Source organism: Anoplophora glabripennis, unplaced genomic scaffold (genome assembly GCF_000390285.2).
Source record: "Anoplophora glabripennis isolate ALB-LARVAE unplaced genomic scaffold, Agla_2.0 scaffold275, whole genome shotgun sequence".
Taxonomy (NCBI): domain Eukaryota; kingdom Metazoa; phylum Arthropoda; class Insecta; order Coleoptera; family Cerambycidae; genus Anoplophora; species Anoplophora glabripennis.
This window is the reverse complement of record NW_019416374.1, coordinates 616,455-643,018: the sequence shown is the minus strand read 5'-3', so window position 1 is coordinate 643,018 and position 26,564 is coordinate 616,455. Positions and strand designations below refer to the sequence as shown.

The 26,564-nt window shown below is 33.4% G+C and overlaps 1 protein-coding gene across 1 annotated transcript in view; it reads right to left on the bottom strand.

Annotated features, from left to right (window-relative positions):
- Positions 1 to 949: 949 nt before the first annotated feature.
- The window catches only part of LOC108908436 (reversion-inducing cysteine-rich protein with Kazal motifs), a 211,658-nt gene continuing 186,043 nt past the window's right edge, over positions 950 to 26,564 (bottom strand). Inside the window, exons 5-15 of the mRNA XM_018712473.2 lie at positions 16,063 to 16,227; positions 15,770 to 15,964; positions 14,565 to 14,698; positions 10,555 to 10,804; positions 10,343 to 10,498; positions 9,838 to 10,254; positions 7,191 to 7,563; positions 6,753 to 6,901; positions 6,379 to 6,699; positions 2,107 to 2,341; positions 950 to 1,733 (exon numbers count right to left, since the gene is read on the bottom strand). Coding sequence (XP_018567989.1) covers positions 1,502 to 1,733; positions 2,107 to 2,341; positions 6,379 to 6,699; positions 6,753 to 6,901; positions 7,191 to 7,563; positions 9,838 to 10,254; positions 10,343 to 10,498; positions 10,555 to 10,804; positions 14,565 to 14,698; positions 15,770 to 15,964; positions 16,063 to 16,227 — 2,627 coding nt within the window. The 3' untranslated portion in view covers positions 950 to 1,501. The remainder of the gene's footprint in view (positions 1,734 to 2,106; positions 2,342 to 6,378; positions 6,700 to 6,752; positions 6,902 to 7,190; positions 7,564 to 9,837; positions 10,255 to 10,342; positions 10,499 to 10,554; positions 10,805 to 14,564; positions 14,699 to 15,769; positions 15,965 to 16,062; positions 16,228 to 26,564) is intronic.

The window sequence follows — 26,564 nt, the reverse complement described above, 5'->3', positions numbered from 1 at the left end:
TTAGAATTGATTCAATTGGGGTTAGTTAGTCCTCATTTGTAGCAAATTAGGGCTCACTTACTGTAGCTGAGGCCTCACTTGATAATTTCCAGAATAAACCGGAATTCGGCTCAGAGCGCATTCGCGATTACGCGTGCCTTATGTTGACCATGGTTTCGCCCATAGAGAAGTTAGAAGTTTCGCCATTTTGCTGTAACACGTAACACGGGATATATGTCTGTCAATCCTTAGTCGTTGGGTCCTTTATAATAAATAGATGTTTTATGATCGAATGTTTGGTCAGTAGTTTGAAGATATGTACAACATTTTCGTTGCATTGCATGGTGCACGAAGAGTGAGGAGAGCCAACAACACCGAAAAATAGTAAATACTGTGTTGATTCTCTTGGAGTTAATGAGTTGACTTTATTAGGGTTAATAAGTTGACTCGCTTGGGGTTAATGAGTTGACTCGCGTGGAATTAATGAGGACTCGCCTGGGGTTAATGAGTTGACTCGTTCAGCAAAGAGATTACAGCAAAACTGTCTACTTACTGCAAGTGAGTTCCTTTCAGCAAAGCAGATTTTCTTGTGGTAAGAAGTTAATGGATTTTTACTAACCATAGCAAAGAAATTCCCTCAATGTACTTTATATGTATACTTAGTATATATCACTGACACACCATTTTTTAACACCCTGCAATCTGGACAGTCCATGTGTCATTTAAACTGAGATATATGTATCATCATTTAAGGAAAGGGACATACATTTTGAGTGCCTTTATTCCATTATGCACTGTATTAGTTGCTGATATGCAGGTGTTAATTATTACGCTTGCTTTTGTAAAGAAGCATGGAAGTTAATTTTCACAAACTAAGAGGACTCCCCAAAACACTTCCCACACCACTGTCTACAGATAGGTAACAAGAAATCTTATGACTTTTGACTATGTGCAATAAATTTCATTTAGAAATTTATAAACTTTATTTGTAATAAGAAATCATATAATCCTTAAAATAAACATAACATTCTTTGGTAACATAAAACACAGTTAACAATTAAATAATAAATTTTGCAATTGCTACAGTCCACAACGTGATGTTATTATACTATGTTTTTTTAAAAAGGCACTTGATTATAAAAACATTATTTACAATTACATATATACAAACAGTCTGAAACTTTCATTTAAAAAATCTTTATGTAATAATTAGTAATCTCTTAATATATTACAATATCACAGATATTTACTTCCTTATATATATTAACTTTGTTTTGAAAAACTAGATATGGAAAATATTTCGAAGTTTTGAACAGTACTGAAAGTAGCTGAAAAACTGGCCTATGTTTTACAATTGGCACAAAATTGTGATAAATTTAAAACAACTTTTCTATGTACTCAACATTTTCATAGTACCTAATTACTACAGAGATTAAGGTACATCCAAAATTATCATTAAGATTTGTAGGTATTACAGTTGCTCATTTTATGCACACGTCATGTTAATAATATCAGTCAAGTTTTACAAAAAATCTCTGTTGATTAATAATAAAAGTATGATTAATGGGAACAGGTAGTTAATGAAGTTGACGTGATTGCTTGTACTCGCACTAACTTGGGTATGAACCACACTGGCTACTGTTAAGGAGCTTAAACTTAATTCACTGGCAATCCGTGGACTTTGCATGTTCACTAAACTTGCGATTTTTTCAGCTTCTCTTATGCAAGCTTCGAGTTGAAGCTCTGATGGGTATCTAAAAAAAAATATTTAGTAAATATATCGTGAATTTACATGACGCACAAAAAGGTAAATGCAGCAGTAATAAGTAGTACTCATGCAGTAAAAACTGCTATAAGATGATTACAAAATATAATTGTTTCAGAAATAAAATAAAAATAATGTCCTACAAAGAAAATGGTTTCTGCAAATTATACACGGTGGTCAAGAAATTCTAATTGGATATAATGAACAAAATGAGCTTAACAAACATCTACAGACGTCTAAAATATAGCAGAAATAAAAAGATAAAAGCTCAAGGTATGTAGAAATTAAAATTCGATTCAAAAGTTTAAATTATTATTATTTACTGGTACTCATTAATATGTCTGAATAAATGGCTAACTTACCTCTCTGTACTCTGCACAGTTACAAATATATCTAATTCCACTGTTACAAAGCCTCTCAATGTGCATTGAGCTAACTGAATTTGACGTTCTAATGCACGCAGAACTGATATGAGATTCAATGACTTGGTTGTCTGATTCTGTAAAGCATATAAAGCCCTGTCTATTTGTTTTCTTGAGTATAATATGCGGAGTGATCCTCCACAAATTGGACAGCATGCCCCAGGAGGTGTAATACCTACAAGAAATAAATGTGATACCTTTTAATACATCTCAAGCACCAATACATATGACTACAAACAAAGGTGACACACAGATAATGACGTCATATGGCCTAGGATGTCACACAAAGACAGTACATGCAAACACCTACACCTAAATACCATGAAAATAAATACGCCACAAACACAAAGATGTCACGCTATAAATACGCTTAGACAGTGATGCCACAAACACAAAAATGCCACAGTTAATAATACTACAGAAAAGGTTACAACAAAGATGAAACAGACATAGAGTATAATACTGACAAAGAGGCCATAACCAACAACACCACACAGACAATGGCCACATGTCATAGACAAAGTTCGCAGACAATATAACTGTAGGGGAGATAGGGGAGCATTGGGCACTTTTCTACTTAAATCAAAATAAAACTGTTATTTTTTAATAAAATCAACTATTTATTTCTAATATCAATGGCACATACAATTGACTCAAATTATTGCGACGAATAGTTATACAAATGTAATCAGTCTCAAAGTTACATGATATTTCCTGAACCTTGCCATAAGTGCCCAAACCTCCCAATGGTTGGGTGGTTTGGGCACCTCTGTGGGAGGTTTGGGCATTGTATTGCATACGCCACATAATATCTACTAAATTATTTTGATATGTTATAACTAAAGTAACTTAACAAATAATAAAGATTAGATGCTCAAAAATCAGTATTCTTACATAAATAATAAAACTTATCTAACATTTGGTTAGATAAGTTTTATTATTTATAATAAGGCCATAGGCTTATTAAAAGTGTATTTGGAGTTGCCACGTTTGATCCATATTTTTGGTTGTGGCAATTTAGTTTTAATGTCTGTTAATGGGACACTTGACATGTCTTCGATATCGGGATACATAAATGTATTTCGAATCTTGCTCATACGCAGAAATTTAACAGTTGCCATGGAGGGATCAACTTCTTTAATTTGTCCAACATAGTGATAGGTAGTTTTTTTGGTGTCAAATTTGACCAAGACATAATCGTTGACTTTGAAATTTCGATCTAAAATAATAACATCATCTTCGTCAAACGATTCTTCTTCTGATGATTAATAATGGTGGGAGCATTGGGCATGCCCAAACCTCCTTTCAATATTAGTGCCCAATGCTCCCCATACCCTCGTTTTGCAAATTAATCCAAATATACATTTTATTATTCAAACATTATGTATCAATTTATAGGTTAATATTATCTTCGATAAACACACATTTACGTATAATCAAAGAAACTTACGCCTTTTCACAGATTGCTCTGTTATTTCCTTTGAAATCACAACAAAATATTTACTTTTGGGTGCACGAAACCGTCAACCGCATGACACACTGACAACTAAACGAAATGACAAATGACATTAGTCTAAGCAGTGTTGCCAGTTGTTAAACTAAACTACCACAGTATACAAAAATAAATATCTACTACACGTCTCTAGTTACAAGGTGGTGCCCGAACCTCCCGACTGCCCAATGCTCCCCTATCTCCCCTATACAAATATGTCAGTTAATAACCAGAGAACGATACAGACAAATATCTTATGTGTTACAGATGGTACAAACAGATAGTAGGAACTTTTTTGTTTGTTTTCCGGAGTGAAAAAAACCTATTTTTACAATTTGTTTAAAAAAGTTTGTTTAAACAAATGGGCACCAGATTTCCGGCCGGCATCATCTCGATTCATGTTAAGGAACATCTCACGAATCTGAATATGCAAAAAACTCAAATTGGAAAATTTCTCCCACGAATGCGAGGTTTTCGCCTTGTCTATATAGAATAGATGGAACCATCGTTGGTTCAAAGATTATACAGGCGAAGACAAAACATACAACGACAACACAGCTAAAGATGAAATGACCAAAGATGAAACAGACGAAAACAAAACAGACAAAATTAAACAAATAAAAGCTATATAGACAGAGATAGCACAGATAAAGATACAATAGCCAAGGAATGACACAGACAAAGTAGTACAGACAAAAGCCGATCTAGATCAAGACAACACAAAGATCCTATAAAAAAAGATAAAAGATGAAATACTATACAGATCAAGAGGGCATAGATGACGATTGTACAGGCAAAGATAATACAAAAATGGTACAGACAATGGCAGTAGAGACGAAGATCATACAGACGAGTACAGTACAGACAGGCAATACAAAGACGAAATAGACAAAGATGGCAGTTTCACGTGATACAGACCAAAACAAAGTAAACAAAGGTGATACTATAGCAAACGGTACCAGCAACGAAGATAAAGATGAATGATATAGACAAATATGATGCAGATAAAAATACAGAGAAAGACGGTGTAGATAATACAATCAAGACGTAACAGACAAAGACAGCACAGTAGTAGAAGGTATCAGCAATCATGACAAAAATGGTTAGACAAAGATAGACAAACACAATACAGACCAAGATAAAACAGACACATGCGCACAAACACGGATATGCCACAGACAAATACAATGGTATGGACAAGAGACAGATAAATATTGTGCACACTAAAATGGTAGCTAAGTGGCACAGAGAATGATAAAACAAATATAACAGTACAGACCAAAATATCACAGAAAAAGTATAGACAAAGATCAGAACAAGAAGACAATACGATCCAATAGGTATAGACAAAGTCAGCATAGACAAAGACAAAACAGCCAAAACAATGGAATAAAAAAGCTACAATTACACACACAGTGAATATAATTGAAAATACAGCAATTAAAGGATACAACAGAGAAAACGACACAGATAATGATAATAAAATATAGACACCACAAACAAAACAATACAGACAGAAATGCCTTGTAGACAAACAAGACAAAGACAATAAAGACAGAAAAAAATGATACAGACGACAAAGCAATCGACGCCAACGACACAAACAGTACAGACAAGGATGATACAAACAATCGTTAGGTACAGAGCAGGATGATACGAACAAAAACATAACTCAAAGGATGCTAGAGACGATACAGTCTTTTGTGTTGTTTCGTCTGTCTCTGTAACATCTTTGTTTGTATCATCATTATTTGTATCGACTTTAACAATATCCATTGTTATCATCTATAACCTTTAAGTCTGTTTAGAGTTTGTGCCTGTATTGTCTTTCTCTGTAACTCCTTTGTCCGTATTGTCATTGCTTGTAGCATTTTTGTCTGAATCATGGCTTTGGTGTCTTTGTCTGTGATTGTTGTCTGTATCTATGACACTACCATCAAAATCTCTGTTGTTTGTATCGTATATATGTCCATCTTTGTCATCAGTATTGTTTTTTTGCTGTTTCATCTTTATAACTATTTTGTCTTGGTTTATATTGTCAGTATCTGTGCCTTATTTGTCTGTACTGTTTCTGTCTCTATTTTCCTTATCTGTTTTGTCTTTTCTATATCTCCAACTATATTGTCTTTGTCTGTCTTGTATTTCTTCTGAGCTATTTTTGTCTGTATAATTTCTGGCTATATCGTCTTTGTATGTATAATATATTTTTTTTCTGCATTTTCTTTGCCAATGCCATTTTTGTATGTTTCATCTATTTTCTCATCATGCCATCTTTGTTTGTGCTGATTTGGACTTTAAACATATTTGCCTTTATCCTCTTTGTTGTCATATTGACTGTTTCAGTCATCTTTCGTAGTTGGATCTAATGTTATATAGTAATCTAACGTCCTGTCTCATAAGATAATCTGTTGTGTGTTTTAGTCATGTAATTTAATTTAGTCCTTTTTGTAGTCTAATCTAGTTCAGTTTTACAATCCCTTACTTATAGCCTATTTCTCGTCTCATTTGAGGGGGTAATAGTAATAATTTTTTAATTCAGTTTCTTCTTGTTGCTGTTTACTTTTCTGTTATTTAGTTTTTTTAACTTGTTTGTCTTTGAATTTATTTGTCTGCCTAATATATCAATTTAACGTATACATATATTTCTGATATATGACTGATTTTTTGAAGTAGGTTTAAATAGGTATACGTATATTAAATCATTTTAATAAAAGTCTTACCTAAACAGTTGGGATTCTGCAATATAGGACACTTAACACCAGAACACTGCTGTGCTTTAAGTTGAGTTATCAGCCCAATTGCTAAGCATGGTCCTTCATAGTCCACTGCAATTTTATCAGCAAAAGCGGCACACTCTGATACATAGGTTTTTCCATTAAATCCGCATACTTGACCTTTAAATTTACACCTGTGTAAGCATGAACCTCTGTAAGCCAACTTGACATTATGATGTGCTAAAAGGCATGAGTTATCATACTGTTTGTTGTCGATGTCACAAACAGGATCTTTTGGGAGGTCATAACAATTGGATGAACCATTAACTGTAATAAATAGTATTGTAATATGTTTTATTTCTTATATCATGTGTACTTACTGCATTCATGTTGTTTGCAGGGCTTATGCATGAGACTCAAACACACTTGAGGATTTGGCACACATTTCTGGCCAATGGGACAAGTATTTGGTTTACAAGGATTTTGGCAGGGATAGTGTTCAATATCTGAATCGTTTAAATCCGCACATCTGAAAATAAGAAAAATTAAGTTACATTTCTATATTGTAATAACATTTATCTTAAAATTTTGCAAGTCTACTGACAGTGCATCAATATTTATTCTCACACTATTAATAATACTGTCAACATTTTGAAAGACCAACAGAATAATACTGATTGTGTCAGGCCCATATTAAACACTCCAACAAGAATAATAAAAAACTATAAAATGCTCATTGTTTAATGACAAAAAATTGACCTTTATGAACTTAACGAATAAGACAAGAATGTACTCCAAAAAATATAACTAGAACTTACTTTGCAAGACAAGCAGAAGGGTACGTAATTCCATTCCTTCCACAAACTGGCACATAATGTGGTGGACAATTGCAAGGCAATGTAGTATAAGCAGTGTTCCTCCCAATCAGAGAACTGCTTTCACACTGCTTCTTGCTACATATCTGTTCACCAGCGTAGCAGCTACATTTGTTGCAATCGATGTGAAAGGTAGAACCATGTAACTGCTGGGTACTACCGAGAAGACAAGACGTAAGTGTAATGCACGGTAAGGGCTGGCACTCTTCGACCTTATTCTTGTTACATTTGCATATTTTTAAACAGCCCTTCGGATTATTTGGTAAGGGTATTCGGACATATGTTCCGTCTGGTACCATGTATTGGGAAACTTCGCCTATTTGTACAAAATTAAAAAATATATATTTCAAGTTCTTTTGAAATGATTCATTGTTCTTACATACGTTTTTTAACAATGGTTGCAAGAGAAAGATGAGTTTTTAATAATTAATAGAGCACGATACTTGCATGTGAAGTCAGTGGCGACACATGTGTTAAATACAGAGCCTTTATAAATGATTACAAGCCACGTGACCAGTAATTTTGTTTGGAATAGTAATTTTATTTTCTTCACGTTGGCAATTAAATTCAGGTAAAATTAAAACAATAAGATTAAAAATACATTAAAACGCCACATTCTGATTGGTGTAATTTTTAACGAATTCTATTCAAGCAATCAGCGATAGCATTATCTCGAGCGTAGACGCTCATAATATGTCATTGTAAACGAATTATTAATATTGGTGACACTAAGATTTAGGGATTTTCGGTTGGCAGTACCAACCGTGCATTGTTGGTTGCCTAAGCTCGGAGGTCACGTGGCTTGTAAACATTTATGAAGGCTCTGTATATATGTGCTAAAATAAACTTAGGTGAAAAGTGGCCACATAATAGGCTAGCGGTGCACCCCTAAAAAAAGCGCACAAAAACGAGTGGACAAAATGAAACCTTTTCTAATCGCTATATTAAATACGCTGTTGCGAACAAAAAACCTTAATGACATTTTTCTGTATCGATGGTCAGTAATTTGTTACTAACAAAAAACTTTTAATTAATGGTAATATCGTATATTAGTATCTAAGATTACCAATACAAACCTCACATTTAAATGAAAATAAATAAATTTAATTTTGTTACAAGAAAAATTAAAAAAGCTCCAGTACAATCCGAGAAAATTAAAATTGAAAATAGCGACTTGGTTATTTTTTGATCTTAAATCTCTCGTAGCTAGAAAAAATCACAAGAGTTAAAAAGTGCTTATTTTTGCTCAAAATACATAACCAATGTGTTTTCATATCGATTTTTTAAGTTTTCGCAGTTTTGCAAGTTTTTGGTTAGTAACAAATTAGTGGCCATCGATACAGAAAAATGCCATTAAGGTTTTTGTTCGCAACAACGTAATATAGCGATTAGAAAAGGTTTCTTTCGGCCCCCCTCCGTGGTCGGTCCCCTAGTTTTTTTGTGCGTCTTTTTAGGGGTGCACCGCTCGACTATAAGTTTATCAGTGGCAACGTGTGTTGCTTTTATCACGTCGCGAAAATGGCGTTTTCGGCGAAATAAACCGGACATTAGCAAAAAGACGGGTTTTTCGAGAGAGTTGACGGTGCAGAGCCTTTTTGAAGAGCAAATTTCGGCTTTAAAGAGTAGAAAATTCGCCGCAAAACTACGCCTAACGGAGGAAGAAAGGACGAAAGTCGGGCGTAGTAGCGAAGAGAATCGCAGATTCGCCCCATAAAAAAGGAATTATGTGTCGATTTTATGAAACTTATATTTGGAGGGCTCAGAAGATAATCAGTATATGTAACTGAATATATAGAAAATGAGAAAATTGGCTAAGTATTTTTAAAACTTGTAATAAAATAAAGATTCCCATAAAGATACTAATAATTATTTTTAATGAGATATAACATTTCATACATTCATACATTCATACATTTCATAACTTTAAGAAGAAACCTTCAATACGTAACTCAATTTCCAGAGAAAAGGGACTTACACTGATTGGCTTCTGAACCCTCCATATGAAAATACAATCAATGGACTGGGAGAATTATTGGCTACCTAGGATTTCTATCAAAATAAACAAAATTGTTCATTATCGCCCACATATGTACATCGGAATATGATGTACCTATATTAAACATAAAAATTAGGTCATACAGAAATACCCTGAACTGATTTTTTTTGTATTTGACTCTCAGTGTGTCTTCCCCATTAATGGGAATTCCAGCCAAAGAAAATAATTCCAACAAATATTACAACTTGTTTACTGCACCATCAACGCGTAAATCAATCCATGAAATACATAGATTATATCATCTTATTTGTAGGCGACACTTTTACCTATGATTGTCACCAATGATCTGAATTCAACCAAATTGCTCAAGGAAAATTTGATTCTAAACATATAAATGCAAAGAAAATATACATCAAAAGTGAAACCATAAGGGAAGTGATGATCTATCAAACAGCTGTTGAATATCTGCAGCACTTCCTTAGCATAAGAAATTCAATACTGTGATTTATTGGCTTAAAAGTTTTTGAGTAAGTCTATATGATTGAATCCATCTTTAATATAGATCAGTATTTGTCATATGTAGAATAAACTTACCTAATTTACATCCGGGTTGGCAAATATATGGCTGACAATTAGTCCCATGAATACAATTTTTATTGATCAAACATATTTCATTAGCCTCACACGGATTGCCTTTGCAGGGGCTAGAGATCTGTCCTGTTATTCTCGGATAAGTATAAGAAGACGGATTAAGATAATTCTGTAGTTTAATGCAGGAAATATTTGGATCTTCTGGAGATAAATTTTCGCATATAGATTCGGCCGAATAAATGGGAGACAATCTTGTCCAGTCTACACATTGCGATAAAATGTCTAAACATACGTCTCGGCAGATTTGGTTTGCATGAGAATGACGGGAACATGGTTTTATCTGTAGTGTACAAGCCACTGCCTTCCACACATTTGGTGAACATTTTGATATGCTTTTTAAAGGCAGTGTTAATCCCGGTCCTAAAAATCAGTTTCTCGTATCAATAATTTCAAATATGTATAGTTACAAAAATCTTATATAGGTATATGATTAAAAAAGAGTTTTTACCTAAGGTGATGTTATTTTGGCTCTGCCAAAGAGTTACGTCATTTCTTGCAGCTTCATCTGCCTGCGAGGTACACGATCGAAAAAGTTCAGTCGGCCGGTTATTGAAATTCGTGCAAAAACTTAATCCATCACAACCTAGTTCGCATGGTTCATCCACTGCAATATCAACCTTTATTATAATATTGTTACCCCACTTAATGTTTGATTCTCACCTTCATCAATACAGGTCCTTAAACCTTCTTCTGAAACTTGAGTTAGACATTTATAATGGAAGTCGTCCCAAGATGTCGCCCAAAATTTCGTAAACGTCTTGGAACACAATCTTGCACATTGCGTAGAATTCGCTCTTTGGCAGCAGTGCCACTTGGCACTATCCATTCCAACTCTATCTATCCGAGAGATTTCCACTGATGTTGATACCGGACCTATGTCCGGTTTTAGGAAACACTGCCAGAAGTATTCCTAAAGCAAAACAAATCCTTAATGCAGGAGTACAGAAAGTTTAAAGGAAAGTTGGTATACATAATAATATAGGAATGGGGAAGTTTGAATATTACAGAGGAATATTAGGAGAAGTTAAGGTCGAATTAGTTTGACAAGAAACAGTTTTCAATACTTTTTTTTTAAACAACTGCTTCACAGCAAAACTAATGAAAAATAATTTAGTGAAAACAGATTGCTTTTCTATGACAACGACGTGCTATTTTAAAGTCACCATATTTTTTTGATGTCGATGTGGACGAAGTGCCAAACATTAAAAATTTGTTTTTAATTTTTTTTATTTTTTACATGATTTACTACATATTAACCAATTTAGTATGTAGATACGTTACAATTATAAATAAATATAATTTGTGATATAAAAAAAAATTTGCTGTTTTAAAAACCTAACAAAAAACAAATGAAAATACTAATGTGATTAATAGGAAATCATGTTTTAAAATATTTCAAGTTTTTACAAATATTTATCTATCTTTTTTAAGCAGCGCATATTTTATTTTTGAATGTCAGTGTCAATGATCTCTGACATTGACTTAATTTAGCTGAATTATATTACTATCACTCGTATAGGCGACGCGTATGTAAAGAAATACGGTATGTTTACACTTTTTTCTTATTCAGCGAATTAATTGGTAGTAGATATTGTAGTAACACATTTCAAAAATTTAAAATTCGGCACGAATTTACTTAGTTGAATAAGAAGAAGAAGAAGAAGAGGAGATCGGTAGTAAGGCGTTGAGTGTTTTTAAGCAAGAAGAGCGCCAGAAGAAAAGGCCCTAGCCGGCGGGGCCCAGCCAGGACAAAAGGAGGTCCCACAAAGCGCCTACACCGGCCGTATTTGCGGTCGGGGTAGACGACGGATGGGGCCCACCTACGAAGGCTGTCCAGGCCTAGACGAGATGAGGCAGGATAAAGAGGGATAATCCCCCTCGATCCCAAATCATTGAGGCCAATTTCTAGCCATGGAATACTAAAGTTTTTGAGCAATATGAAAAAGCATGTATATATGAATTAAGAAAAAGTTGATATGATTAAAGCCTACTTTTGTCCGGAGAAAACAGTTCCGCTGCAAGAAGACGAGATCAACCGATTATCCCAAAGAGCAGTATCTCACGGCGGGTGATGTGAAATTTGCTTTTTAATAATATTTCCTTTAAATTATGAGAATTGACAACAATGAATAGCCCAGTTCTCAATTGTGCATGCGCTGTTGTTTGAGATCACACTAGCTCGTCTAACGGAGCGGCAGGGTAGGAAAATTATTTAAAAAATGTTAAAAAAATAAGTTTTCACAACTGATTTGCTAAAATAAACTATTGATACGTATTTCAAAAGGTCACAGATGGAATCTGTAGAAATATCGCGATCCGTTACTGAAATGCTGATTTCCACATCTCACTGTATTCCTGCCATTTCGTTCAGTGCTGATTACAAAATTAGGAGCTCAGTTAGCTAAATGTCGATGGTATTAAGCGACACGGTAGGGATAAATTTTGAATTTGGTATCCTACGTAAAAACGTTGAGTGAGGTACTATTTCTCACACTACGGTAAAAATCAGAAAATTATTTATTAAATGTCTGGACACATATTAATTATAAAAAATTACCGCTATCAAGATGACATTTGTTATTCGTTATTCTATTTTAGTTTTTTTAATATTTTTAATTTTAAGATAACTGATTAAACAAATTTAGTAACTTAATTGAAAACGTAAATTTTACATTTTCATTTTCGACTTAAGAAAAAGTGTCACTTTCGTATAAATCGATTCATCCGTGAGAAAATCGTTACGTGTTTCGATCCGATTGAGAACGCTAGCAATGACACTTTTTCTCAATGCTCCATAGTAAATGCACAAGAAATCAGTAAAATTTTAAAAAGCAGAATTTATAAATATATGGAAACAAGATAAATAATTATTATTTTTTCGCGACACAGTTTGTAATTCAGATGCGAAGAAATTGAATTTTTTCTCTAATTGGCCCTTGAATAAGTCGTTTTCGTACTATAAAAAAAATTGAAAATGTTTAAAAAAAACTCTTCATTTACTGCTTATTTAGATGGCGCCTAAATGTCCTAAATAGCTATAGGACACGCATTTACCCAGCACTAATTGTAAGAGCAATAACCGATGGCACAAAAAAATTATGTAATAGAAAGATATACAGGGTGGTCCGAATTTTATGAAGGAAACTTCGAGGGTAGATAGATCTCTTTAAAATAACATGTGTTTGCCTTATAAACAAAGGTATGGAACGGCCCCGTTTTAGAGATACAGGGTGTGAGGTTTAAAAAAAATGATTTTTTGTTTATATCGCACACTACCTCACAGGTGGTGTAGAAAGGAGTGTAAATAATTTTGCTGATGTGCTTACAAATTGCATTTACTTTTAAACATAAACAAATATTCTTGTAATATTATCGTCACAAGCGTCACCAATACAATCCCCACAAGGGGATTGTATTGGTATGAATAAAGTCACCTTTTTTTACGTATTTTGTGCATTAAAATATAAATCAGTTACAATGACATGTAAAAAATGCAGTGGCGTAGATTTTTTTGTAAAAAAGAGGGTGACCCCTGTCCAGTTGTACACCACTGGTTGAACCTTTGAAGCTCATATTTCAGGGAATATAAGGCCTACTATCATACATTATATGTACCAAATTTTATTGAGATCGGTTAATAGATTCCGGAGATATAAATAAAAAATCTATTTTTTTTGACAACTTCAACACCCTGTATCTCTAAAACGGTGCCGTTCCAGACCTATGTTTATAAGGCAAACACATATTATTTTAAAGAGATCTATCTGCCCTCGAAGTTTCCTGCATAAAATTCGGACCACCCTGTATATGTGTATACAGGGTGTCCCGAAATTCATGCAACAAAATTTGGTCACATATTCTTAAGACAAATTTAGGAGACCCGTACTTTTTATTGTTGCCAAGTGGCTCCCTCTTTCGGAGTTACAGCCCCCTGAATTCCGCCCCTAAGAATAATCTTTTTTTATATCTCAGAACCCTGTTGTACGAGAATCACTAAATTTGGTACACAGGGGGTTCATGACATGTGGAATCTGATGGTGCAAAGTTTTTTGGCGGGGAACCCCCTTAAGACAATTTTTCGTGGGCCCCCTTGTCTTTGGAGCCAAAAAAATTTGGTCGCATATTTATATTTCTTAAAAATTACCAGTCTACGAGAAAGCCATTAAATTTAGAACCTTTTTGTCACTTTATACTTTTTTCGTAAAACGCTGTTTTCGAGAAAAATGTCAAAATGTGATCGAATGCATATCGTGATTCGCCATTTTCCTCAAAAACATTGCGTTTTTCGAAACAAATATCATGAGACAAAAAAGTTTCTAAATTCAATGGCTTTCTATCTTACCAATAATTAAAAAAAAATCTAATTTGCGACCAAATTTTTCTGGTTCCAAAGACAAGGGGGACCACGAAAAAGTGTCTTAAGGGGGTTTCTCGTCAAAAAGCCTAGCACTGTGAGATTCCACATGTCATAAAACCCCTGTGTACCAAATTTAGTGATTCTCGTACAACATGGTTTTGAGATATAAAAAAGACTTCTTAGGGGCAGATTTCAGGGGGCTGTAACTCCGAAAGAGGGGAGAAAAATACGGGTCCCCTGAATTTATGACCAAATTTTATTGCATGAATTTCCGGACACCCTTTATATGTAAATGTAGAGTAAAATTTGATACCTGCGGAAGAGGTGAACCACATCCTCCTAGGGACAAACCATCATGAATATCCTGCAAAGTCGTCTTTGTTGATAACACCTTTTTACAGGCTTCCCTGCACTTAATATTATTTGATTTATCACAGCAATGAATATCTGAAAATAAAAATGATGACCACTTTGAACTTAGAAAATAGTATTAATGATATTAAAGAAAACTGGTTAAACAATTTCTGAGCTGATTGGCACGTTCGGTATAGACTTTTTGACATTGGTGCAGGAAGACACGTCAGTACGAAGTTTAAAAAGCACAAGTATCGTTTCAAGAATAACAACTTAGAAAAGTCAGCAGTTGCTAATATGTATATTGAACATGTGATAGACCTAACTAATACCAGAATTCTAGTGATAGAGAGAACATTATGGACAAGACTGTACAGGTAGGTAATAGCGATGTAGAAAAATCGAGATAATTTCAATCGAGATGAGTTAGAACTACCATGAATTTTGAAATAACTCATCGGAACAATTAATGACAAAACGACGTGGGCAAATGTCTGCCTGGAATGCCATGTACATAGCAAATATAAATACTAATCAGAAGAGTTTCTTATGAAGAACGGAGCGATACTTCTTTCGAAAAGTCAAAAAACCTAAAGTGACACATGGCAACCAATCCCAAAATTGTTCAGTAGAATGCTATCTTCCTATGTACAAGGATGTACCGAAATGGGCACCTGTTAAGAAAACACACAAAACGATAAGACATAAGCATTGTACTCCAAAGCCTTTGCATCACGAGTATTTGCAGCAAAATATGCATGGAGACACATTAGCACAGGTTAAAGAGCACAAGTGTTATCTAATGTACATCAGCGGATAGAATTCATCATGTGAATAACATTAAACTGATACCTCTGTCAATATATTTAAGCAATTCAAAGGTTCTGTTAAAAGAAAACAGATTTTGATCAAGACTGCAGAGAAGCAGCAGAAATCCCAGGTATATCAGTAATGTCAATCGAGAAACCGCTTGAAACTACATGTAATATGGAAGATTACAGACTTAAAACTATGCACCAAAACGCTATAAACGTATAAATACAGGTAAGAAATCGGGATCATTACAGTTTCTTTTAAAGAAGACATGTCTTCCGAAATATCAAGAAATCTAAATCGACGACAACTCGGAAATTACTTAACGGTTTTCCAAATTTTTTAACTTACGTTCATGAATATTTTTCACAGGAGTAACTTTAACAATCTCCTTAACACAGTCGGTAACTTTGGGACTACCCATTTCGCAAAACTCCCTCAAGTTTTGCCGTTGAGATTTCGTAGGAGTTAATTCACTACGGAAAATGTCTGTACATGCATCTTTGCACTCCTGGCTTCGTGCATTATTGCAGCAATCTTCTCCAACTACAACAGAATTATTCAATATGCTTTTGAAAATTAATTATAGGACATTTCTCGAGACATTTCTTCTGTTCTTTTCATTTTCAAGCACTAGCGCTTACCTTTTTGGCGATCTAGACAACTAAAAAACGCTATTTCGTCGCTCTGCCTGCAACCTTTGTTGAGATCAAAAGTTGATGTTGCAGTTATGCAAGCTTTTCTACAACTCTCGCTGTGTGGAAGTTGACAGCAAATTCTGCCCGACCAGGAGTCTCCCCGAGATATATCTGTAACAAAATTGCAATATTAATTACGATCAATTTATTTCAATTAATAATTATGTGACAATGATACAAAATCTAGTACTTGTTTTGCTTTGAAACTGAGAACCGATAACTTTATTTATTTCATATTATTTTATATTAAGACATTGATTTATTTTTCTATACAGTCGTCACTTATTGTTAAAGCTAGACATTTTTCGGAACTTAAGACAAATTTCGTAGAACTCTCCCTCCTGTTTGCAAAACCATATTATGTTTACAGTCAATTTTAATAGATCACTAATTTTAAACCGCTTTTTGCTCAAGAAATACTTAAGACTTTTAAACGGAGTGAAAATCACTACGTGCTAAATCTGGACTATATGCCGCATCTCTTACCTGAAATGCTAAAACAATGATTGAGTAAACATAGAAGCGGTTATTTCACAAAAGCACAATTAAGTCGTCGATGGTTTGTAAAATATGCTAAGCAATATTTTTCATGATGTAACTCGAATTCTCTCTACAAGAATAGTATAAGAATAAAAGTTGGAATTTTAAAGTGTATTTTGACCCACATTTCAAAAAGAAAACTAAAGTCCAGTACTTTGAGTCTCGGTTAAAGCTCGATTAACTAATCAGGCGATTAGACTGTACATATACAGATTTATTTTATAAATGATAATCACAGTCTAATCGCCTGATTAGTTAATCCAGCCTTAACCGAGACTTAAAGTGCAGGGCCTAAATGTAGTATTTCCGAGATACCGGGTGTCCCATTTTAAAAAATACACGTGAATATCTCTTAAGTTAAGGGCTTAATGAAAAAAAATTTCAAATAAAAGTTGTAGGGTTTTGAGGGGGACATCTAATGGTGACCTTGACCATGACCTTCAAGGTCAAGTTGATTTTTTCAAATGGGAACACATATTTTTGACACTAGAAATGAAAAGAGCAGAAAATACATGATGAATTTTTCGAGACAAATCTGGTTCGGGCTGAGGTAGTACAGTATTGGGGGTCATGAAGGCTTGCAAAAAATGTAATAAAATTTCCATGGTCGTATTTAAAAAAATGAAGTTGATGATGGTCCTGAAAAGACGAAACGTTACATATAAAAATTGATTATGTCATTCGATACATGGCAAAAAGTTGCCATGAGAAAGTGTTTTTCTTTTTTCAATATCAAACAAGGCTAAAATGAAACAAAAACGGATTTCCAAAATTTTGGCTTTTTTCAAATATATCGAAAACTATAGTCTTTAGAAATGAAAGAGAGTAATAAAAGTTTATTATGTATGCAAATTGTAAATAAATTTAGTACTGGTTCTTATATTCAATATTTTTATATTATGTATTATCGATATAGACGAGGTGTACTTTTAAAAAAACTTTTTGTGACCGGGTTGTACTAAATTGTAGCAGGTAGCTAAAATTTAATCCCCGACAATCCGTCTTTGTCTATGCCGCTTCAATTTCTCGGTCCATTTCTCTTATAAGTAAACAATATAAAAACAGCATTTCAAAACATGAGGCTACTTTAAGCATCATAACCGGGTTAAGAGGGTTTTTAGTAATTCAAATAAAATTATTCAATATTATTATCAAAATATTTATTTAAATTTAATGAATAGACTTTTATTCCACACAAAAATATATGTATTTTGAAAATTCAAATTATGGTGAGTAAATGTAGTGTTGTATAAATGTACAATAAAGAAAATAAAAAAGTAGGTATATTAAAATTCATCCTCTGAATATTCTGATGAATTATCTTCGTCTCCTAGATTGATAACGATAGGTTCCACAGTAACGTCAATTAAATTATCGAGTTCCCACTTTTCCATGATGTCGTCAACACTGTTGGTAGGATTTTGGTGTTTCAATGCATTAAATACATTTAATATAATAATCTTCTCATTCTGAGACAGCGCACATCTTTTCACGCGTTTAGCAGGTACGTAATCTGATAAGCTCGACATTTTACCCAAACAATATTATATCCACTGGCACAATAGTCACTAAACACAAGTCGAATTTTACTCTACTGCACTAAGCACGTCTTCGTATTTTCAGCTCTAAGACTGGATTGATCTGTCACAATACACTGGCTCCTGCCCTATGATGTATCCAGTAAAATATACTAATGTACACCCATTACCTGTTAGCATTAGTGTTACCCGATGATTACCTGAAACGAAATATTACCACGCCCATGGCCGGTTCTTATCTCGAGGTTTTATTACTCTCTTTCATTTCCAAACAGACTATAATCATGGCTAGTTCGTATCTCTTACCGTTTTCGAGATCTCTGTAATGAGAAGCGAATTTGTAACAGCCTGTTTCATACAACAAATAATCTCTGCAACAAGTAGATTCACTAGTAATGATATAAATTTTATAACTTCAAAATCAACCATTTACGCGTATTAAAAGTTGTATATTTTGTGTGTAATCAAAAAAACAAAACATTGCTAAGATACAAATAGAACAGTGGCGGTTTTACCATAAGAGCTGCGGAGCTGCAGAACACATAAAATTTTATGTATTTAATCATATTAAATGTCAACAAAATATTTAAAGAATCCAAATGTACTCGCGCTAAAATAAATCTAGGAGCTTATATTATTATTTATAGCGACGCGAGCTACGCTCCTTAATATATGCAACCTCATATACACAATGTGTGGACAGCGAACAATTATATGCGTCCTTTGTTTTTATTGGCTGATCAGGCACGTGACCCAGTACACGGAGATAGGGGCTTTTGCGGCTGCAATAGTCACAGCGCTGCAGTCTGCACTCTGTAGTAAATGCACTAATGCAGTAATATTTCGTACGTGGTATGTGGTGGTTTATTTCTGCGAGCGGCACGTGTGAATATTTTCGTTTAGGCATCTACGGATATTATAGTTATTAAAATGAATAGCGTTTCGTTTAAAAAAAAACTTTGGTTCTCTGCCTTATGAGGATAAACTAAAAATAAAAGAAGTAAAAGTTATAAAAAAACAATAATGTATACACAAAAGCAGAGTGGGTGTGCGGGTGTGATTTAAAATATTCACTGTTTTGTTTTCCGTGCTTACTTTTCGGTGGGGATAAAGCATGGACAATATACAGTGTGAAAGATTTAAGTCATTACGTCTTTAGGTAAAATAAACATAAGAAGTCAGTTAGATTCTGCATATTGGGATAATATACGGAAACATATGAACAGGTAATGAAAAATCGTCATGTATTATTTAAAATCATAGATTGCATAAAATTTTGCGGAGCTTTCGAATTAGCACTTCTCGGACACGACAAGACAGAAAATTCGGACAACCCTGATGTGTTTCGTGGACTCATAAATTTTAGTGTAGATCTTGACGACATTTTAAAAGAACATCTAGCCACATTGGTATGACCGGGATTTTCTGTGATTGTACCGGGAATTAGCAGTATGGTCCCGGATTTCGGATTTGCACGTATAACTCCCGGAATATAATATAATGCACATATATATAAAAAAAGATAAAGAAAAAATCATAACACGCCGAGGAAAATTAAAATTCGTTGAATCGTTGGTAAATTTCACAAACGATTTTTTTTATAAACAATATTCAATAATTTAATAAAATATATTTAGTTTATTCCAAATTATTATACCATCAGTAGGTAATTCGTAAATTGATATTTCAAAAAGGTATCAATTTCAAAAATCATTCTTGTGAAAATCTGTATTTTTTTTCATTGTTCCTTGAAATTCAGAAGTGCCAGGAAAACGCGTGACCTTGAAAATTTTAAAATTTTTCACCTGCGGCGCCATTTAGAGACTCCGGGCACTTAATATCCCGGAATTCAATTCAACAAATGTAACAACCCTAAGCAGAACACATTCAATCAATGTTCACGCGCCGCCACTGAAATAGAAGATTTTAGGATTCGTAAAATCAGTAAAGCATATAGCTAGTTCAATATTTCACTCATCTGTTTATTGCTTCTGAAAATAGTAGCAAATACATTTGCTTTATTGAATATCCAGTGGAAAATTCAACTGAGTTATCGACACCGATTAATCAGATTGAGGTAGGACTGTGAAAGAATCGAATAGTAGTTTGTGGAATGTAACACAGAGACGTACTCTCTTATCACCGCATGTGTGATTTACATGTAAAATATACTTAACGTGTACAGAATTTGCAAGACATTAGATACTTTGAGTCTAAATATGTATGTTCCATTAAATCTTAATGCATTAATACACATTATTATTGTTTCTATATATGATTTTTCATAAGGAAAAATTATTTTCCAACAGTGTTGGTAGAATAATATAAAAATTAGGTAGCTATATCTTAACTTAAGTAAATGGGCCAAGAAAATGAAGGTAATAGAACAGGTTCCCGTTTTTTTTTGCCAGTGTTGGGGATATTTAGTGATTTGGTAAATGTTGATCAGGAGTTAAAAGTGTTACAAGGTGTTACGATTATGAAGTGATGTAACTTTCTTCATTATTTACAGGATTTTTATACAGGGTGTCCCACTTAACTTGCCCGCCCCGCTTATCTCGGATAGTTTTGCAGATATAAAAATATTGTTGAAAAAAAAATGTTGTTGTGTTTTTTATTTCTGTTTGTAGCAACAAAAAAACAATTCAAATTTAAATATCGATGTGACAGATACACCTTATTATTATTTTTAAAGGAACACCCTGTAAACTATTATACATTTCTGTGGATGCAAAATTTTATTCTGAACAAAAGTATAACATATGAGGCACTATGACAGTTTTTGATATATTTGCATAAATTTCACTGAGTGGAGTGTAGGCGAGGCATAACATTTTAGCCTTCCCGTAGTCCAGATCTTAGTCCACTGTTTTTTTTCTTGTGGGGTTATTTAAAAAATAAAGTATATACTAACAGAGTAGAAGACGTAAATCAATTAGGTAATTGAAAGAATAACGATCGAAATTGCGAATATCAATATTAATCCAGACGTATTAGAAAATGTGATCGCATCAATAAAAAGAAGATATGAATTATGGATCCAGAGGAATGGGACTCATGTAGAACAATTATTAAACTAATTTATATTTTTCTTGTTCAGTTAATATTCATTACTCTTTCTATAATTTTGTTATTTGTTGAACTATTGTTTATGATTTTCTGATTTCGTTTCCAGATATTTCACAATAAAACTGTCGAAAATAACAAAAGTATATAACATATGTTATATACTTTTGTTCAGAATAAAATGTTACATCTAAAAAAGTAATAATATAAAGGGTGTTACATTAAAAAAATAATAAGTTGTATCTGTCACATCGACATTTAAATCTGAATTGTTTTTTTGTTGCTACAAACAGAAATTTCATAAAAAAAACACTACGATTATTACCAAAATTTTGTATCTGCAAAACTAACCGAGATAAGTAAGGTGGGAAAGTTAAGTGGGGTGCCCTGTATACCTAACACCATGGATGCTGTCCTCACCTAGAATATATTTATGAAAACTAAAAATTTCGAAACCAGTATATGCCTGTTGATTCTCCTGATGAATATTGTAGCCGTTCACTAGATGTTGCGGGTGTAATTCAATGATGGATGGGGCTGTAGTCCACAGAGTAGTTAGTTCCCATAATATCATTAAATGTAAAATGATATAAGACACTAAAGAAAGTTTTGCTAAAAATGTTAATCGTAAGACGTGCTTTAATATAGCAAGAATAAACTTGATAGGTATTCATTACAAACTATCTAAGTAGGCACATTCTTCTTGCACACCAAAGATTAATTCACGGCTTGGCATTAATCACCACCTATTACAATGGCAAACTTCTGCACACAACGGAAGGGAAGAGACTGAAGAGAGAGATGGCGAAGAGACTGAGATTAATAGTAAATCCCAGACAACAAGAGATCTAAAACGCAAATCTTAGAAGGGTCGCGGTACCACATGCACGAGCATCAGGACGGTACCACCGCAGCACGATCCACTATGGAAGGCGCAGCGGGCGACTGGTCCATAAATCGAGCTCGTGGACGTCCCAGCACGGTGCAGAATCAAGTAGCCTCGTATCGCACATCTCCAAACAAACCACTGTCAACCGTGGCCATGGGCGTACTTAGTTTTGCAGAGAACTTTCAAGATGAACAAATTTCGGAAGAAATTTGCGAATTAGAAAATAAAATTATGGGTTACCGATCATGGGATCTGGAGAAGAGTTACACATAATGCACAATGCAAAATAATTCTCCGTGTGAGCATAGAAATAATTTGCTAAAAACGGTGTGGGTCCCATGCATATTATGCAGTTTTAACAGCTCTCATACTTTACATTACTTTAAATGTATTGAGCTCTAAAACTTTCCTAGATTATCTCATGACATGACACTTTTATATCAAATAGGATCTCTGAGTACTATGCTAGTAAATAACTATCCATAGAGCCCTTCTGTTAGAACTAATGGTAACTGGATACTGTGCAACAGAGTTAATAGAAGGAGCTGTTAAAAAAACAACAAACTGTTATTTCTACAATGAAGCAGCGCTAAAAGCAATAAACCTATGCCAGATCAACACTAGATCGGTATGGAATAGTTTGAATATTTTGGTAAAAATAAAAAAATAAATGGAAATAATACGACTTTAGTGCGGGTGACAAGATATGAGGTCGTTATTAAGACATTCGTGCAGTAGGTACTGAGTACGATGAGACCCAAAAATAATGGCAAAAACTTCTGGATAAAGGCAAGCCAAGAGGCTATTAAATGGGATACCCAAGAAGGTGCAGATCAAAAAACATAACAGAAGGACTGTACTGTGCAGACTCAGAAAACTCTGAAGTTATTGATCTGGTGGAAGAATAATGTGTAGAAGAATAACTGGTAGAAGAATATGTGTAGGTAGATATGGTGGAAGAATATATCTGGCAGAAGAATCTGGTAGAAGAATATATGGTAGAAGAATATCTGGCAGAAGATCTGGTAGAAGAATATATGTATCTGGTAGAAGATCTGGTAGAAAAATATATGTGTAGTTCCATTAGGAGTAAACATAAGCTATGTCTCATGTTCTATTGAGCTATAGCTCATGTATTGTGCGAGTTAAAGTCCCTAGATATTAATAAAGTACCACAATCGCCATTTTGGGGTAAAATTGCGAACCTGGACAAATATGTTTAAATTTTTGATATACCTATTTCTACCTAATTAATTAACTTTTACATATTTTGAACAATTCATTACGCAATACTTCAATATTTCTATCTGTAATTGCGCAACAATTAAATTTTAATAGTTTTTTTTTCATAAATAATCCAAATTGACTAATGACAACCACCAATTTGGAGCAAACAAGAACAATGTTTGCGAAACTTAGTCAATCTAAGACCTTTGCTGCGAACAATTTGACGGACCCTCTTGTCCTTTATATCTTATGCTGCCAAATCACGTCTTTTGACGGTTAACAATTTCAGCCCCTCATAATTTCGACATCATTGGTTAGTTTTTATTCGAATTTTACAGGATAGGTACTATAAAAAACTGCACTCGACCAAACATTAATTTTCTATCTTTAAGTATTCTTGAGTAATCGTAATGTTTCATTTCAAATCTTTTTTTTTAGATGTAACATTTTATTCTGAACAAAAGTATATAACATATGTGGCACTTATTTTCGACAGTTTTAGTAAAACAGGCAAATATTGGTAAAATAGTCGTATACCATTGACATTTTTCTAGAAGTTTTATGTACGATTTTCTTATTACTCCTTTAAAAGGAAGCTACTTGAAAGAGCAATCTACAAAATACAGAAATATGTAGTTAAGATCTGCATATTATAGTGGTTGTTTCTGTTGAAGGCGATGTGAGAACAGCAAGAATTAGAGGTACTTCTTTGAAAGATTATAATTTAATGATTTAGGTATGTTTTTTAATTAATAATATTTCATATAATAATTAGCAGTTTATTTATTGCTATTCAAAATTTTGTGTCAAAAAACATTAAGCGACTTAATTTGATAGGATTTGGAACTATTACGATAGTCTGTATGTGAATTCAAATGTGTGAAAAGTGGACAAAAAGTTTAATTTTCTAATACTAATATTTGATGGTGAATGAAAAAAGTTTACATTTTTCCTAAAATGATTCCGATCCTATATTCAAGTCTTTTTGTCACATTTAACTTTTTTATTTTCACCAAGTTGATTCACTGGAAATTCTATTTTTCTACTTCTTAATAATCCTATTTTTTTTTTTTGATAATCCAAAATCTGTAAATTTTAATGAATACACATTCGATGATGATTGAATTTCTTCTGTAATAATATAAAAATTCCATTATATTTCAATATAATTAGGGTTTAACCTACGCCTATGAACATCAACGAAGATCGTGAACAACTCCAAACAATACACATCGCAATAGGTGAGCAGGCTAAACACGATTTTATGCACTACAGTCTGTTTTCGATAATCAAATACTAATGCCAGTTTTATTATTTGCATCTACAATTAATGTCATAAATTATTCTTTTTATTCACTTACAATACTACTTTATAGGACAATAACATAGGTATGATAAATGTTGCATACTTTTCTTTAGCTACATTATTCATTGCAACCTTTTGCAAATCTCTTAACAGTTTAATATGTATGCAGGGTGTTCAGAAATTAATGGAACACAGAGCAAGAGTAGATTCCTTAAATCAAAGTAGTGCGATATAGCTAAACTTACCTGAGTCCAATTAATTGTGGATAATAAAAATTTACAGGGTGTTAAAGTTAAAATTTTTAATTGAAAATCTTTCAAATTTTTAGAAAGTTTTCAAAGAAAACTTAGATTCGGGGTTTTCTGGGTCCAGGAAAATGAATCCGGACTTAACTGTGCTGTAGACGTTAGGTCGCTACAAAATGTACTCTTTGTTAATAAATGACGCGTAGATCTTTTCTCTAATAGTAATTATCTTGACAACACATGTCAAATATAAACATTTAGTGTGAATAATTTTCTCGCAAAAAATGGCACGTTTAAGTGAAACCGGGCGTATTGATCATAGGATATGGTGATAGAAGACGAAGTTGTTACGAAGTACTGGATATTTTTCATGAATCGCATCCCGATCGGGAACGTATTTCTAAATCAACCGTTTCAAAACATTGCAACGTTTTAATGAAACTGAAGGTGTTACAGATCGATGAAAAAATGGAAGACCAACAAGCGTTACAGATGAAGAATATTCTTTGAATCCCATGTTAGATATGGTGGAAAATCCAATAAACTCTACACAAGAGAAGGCTTTAAATCGTAACATGAGTCGATATTCCATTAAAAAAAAATTGCAAAAGGGAAAAATTACATCTATATAAAATTAATTTGTTACAAGAATTCAGTGAAGACGATTATGACCGTATAATCGAGTTCTGCGAAGTTATTATGGATAAATTAATCGAAAATGTCAACTTTGTCATCCACTTTTGTTTTCTGACGAATCTACATTTTGTTTAAACCGGCATGTAAATCGACACAACTGTAGGTATTGGTCAGACCAAAATCCATATTGGGTGGAGAAAGTTCAACACCCAACGACCGCAGAAAGTAAATGTTTGGTGTGGCATTATTGCTGGACACGTCATAAGACCCTATTTTATAAACGGAAATTTGACTTCTGAACGATATTTACTACTTTTGCAAAAACATATTATTCCAGATCTTAGACGATTATTCGTAAACAATAGCAATCTTAGTTTACCGGCAGAACAAATACGGTTTCAACGTCCTGCACATTTTGGACCTACCTGTAGTACAAGCATATAGATGAAACTTTTTCTGACAAATGGATTGGACGCAGAGGGACAATTGAATGACCAGCTAGGTCTCTCGATATGACCCCGCTTGACTTTTTTCTGTGGGGTCACATAAAAGTGTGGTCTACAAAGATAGGCGGCAAAATATCGAAGAATTGCAGGAAAGGATAATGTATGAAGTTTTCACTATTCCTTCAGGAGATACATGGTGAACACTTTGAGCACCTTATAAAATAGAATTCCACAGAAAATATTTGTTGTTTATTAAAACTTGTTTTCTCTCTTTTTTTATTCTGGCGCAACTATTGTTTTAATCAAATTTGAAATATCCGAGAGAATCATTAAAAAATATATTTTTTCGATCTATGCATTTTTATCAACCCTGAACTATTATGCTTTTTATTTTCTGTAAAAAACTAATAATAAAATTAAATCATCCTCCACCTTGTATTATTTTCAAAATAAATATCATTTTTTATAGTAAAAAGTTACTTTCAAAGTTCGATATCTCGAAAACTGTTAATATGATGATGATGATGATGATGTACACAATGTGCTATTTTATTT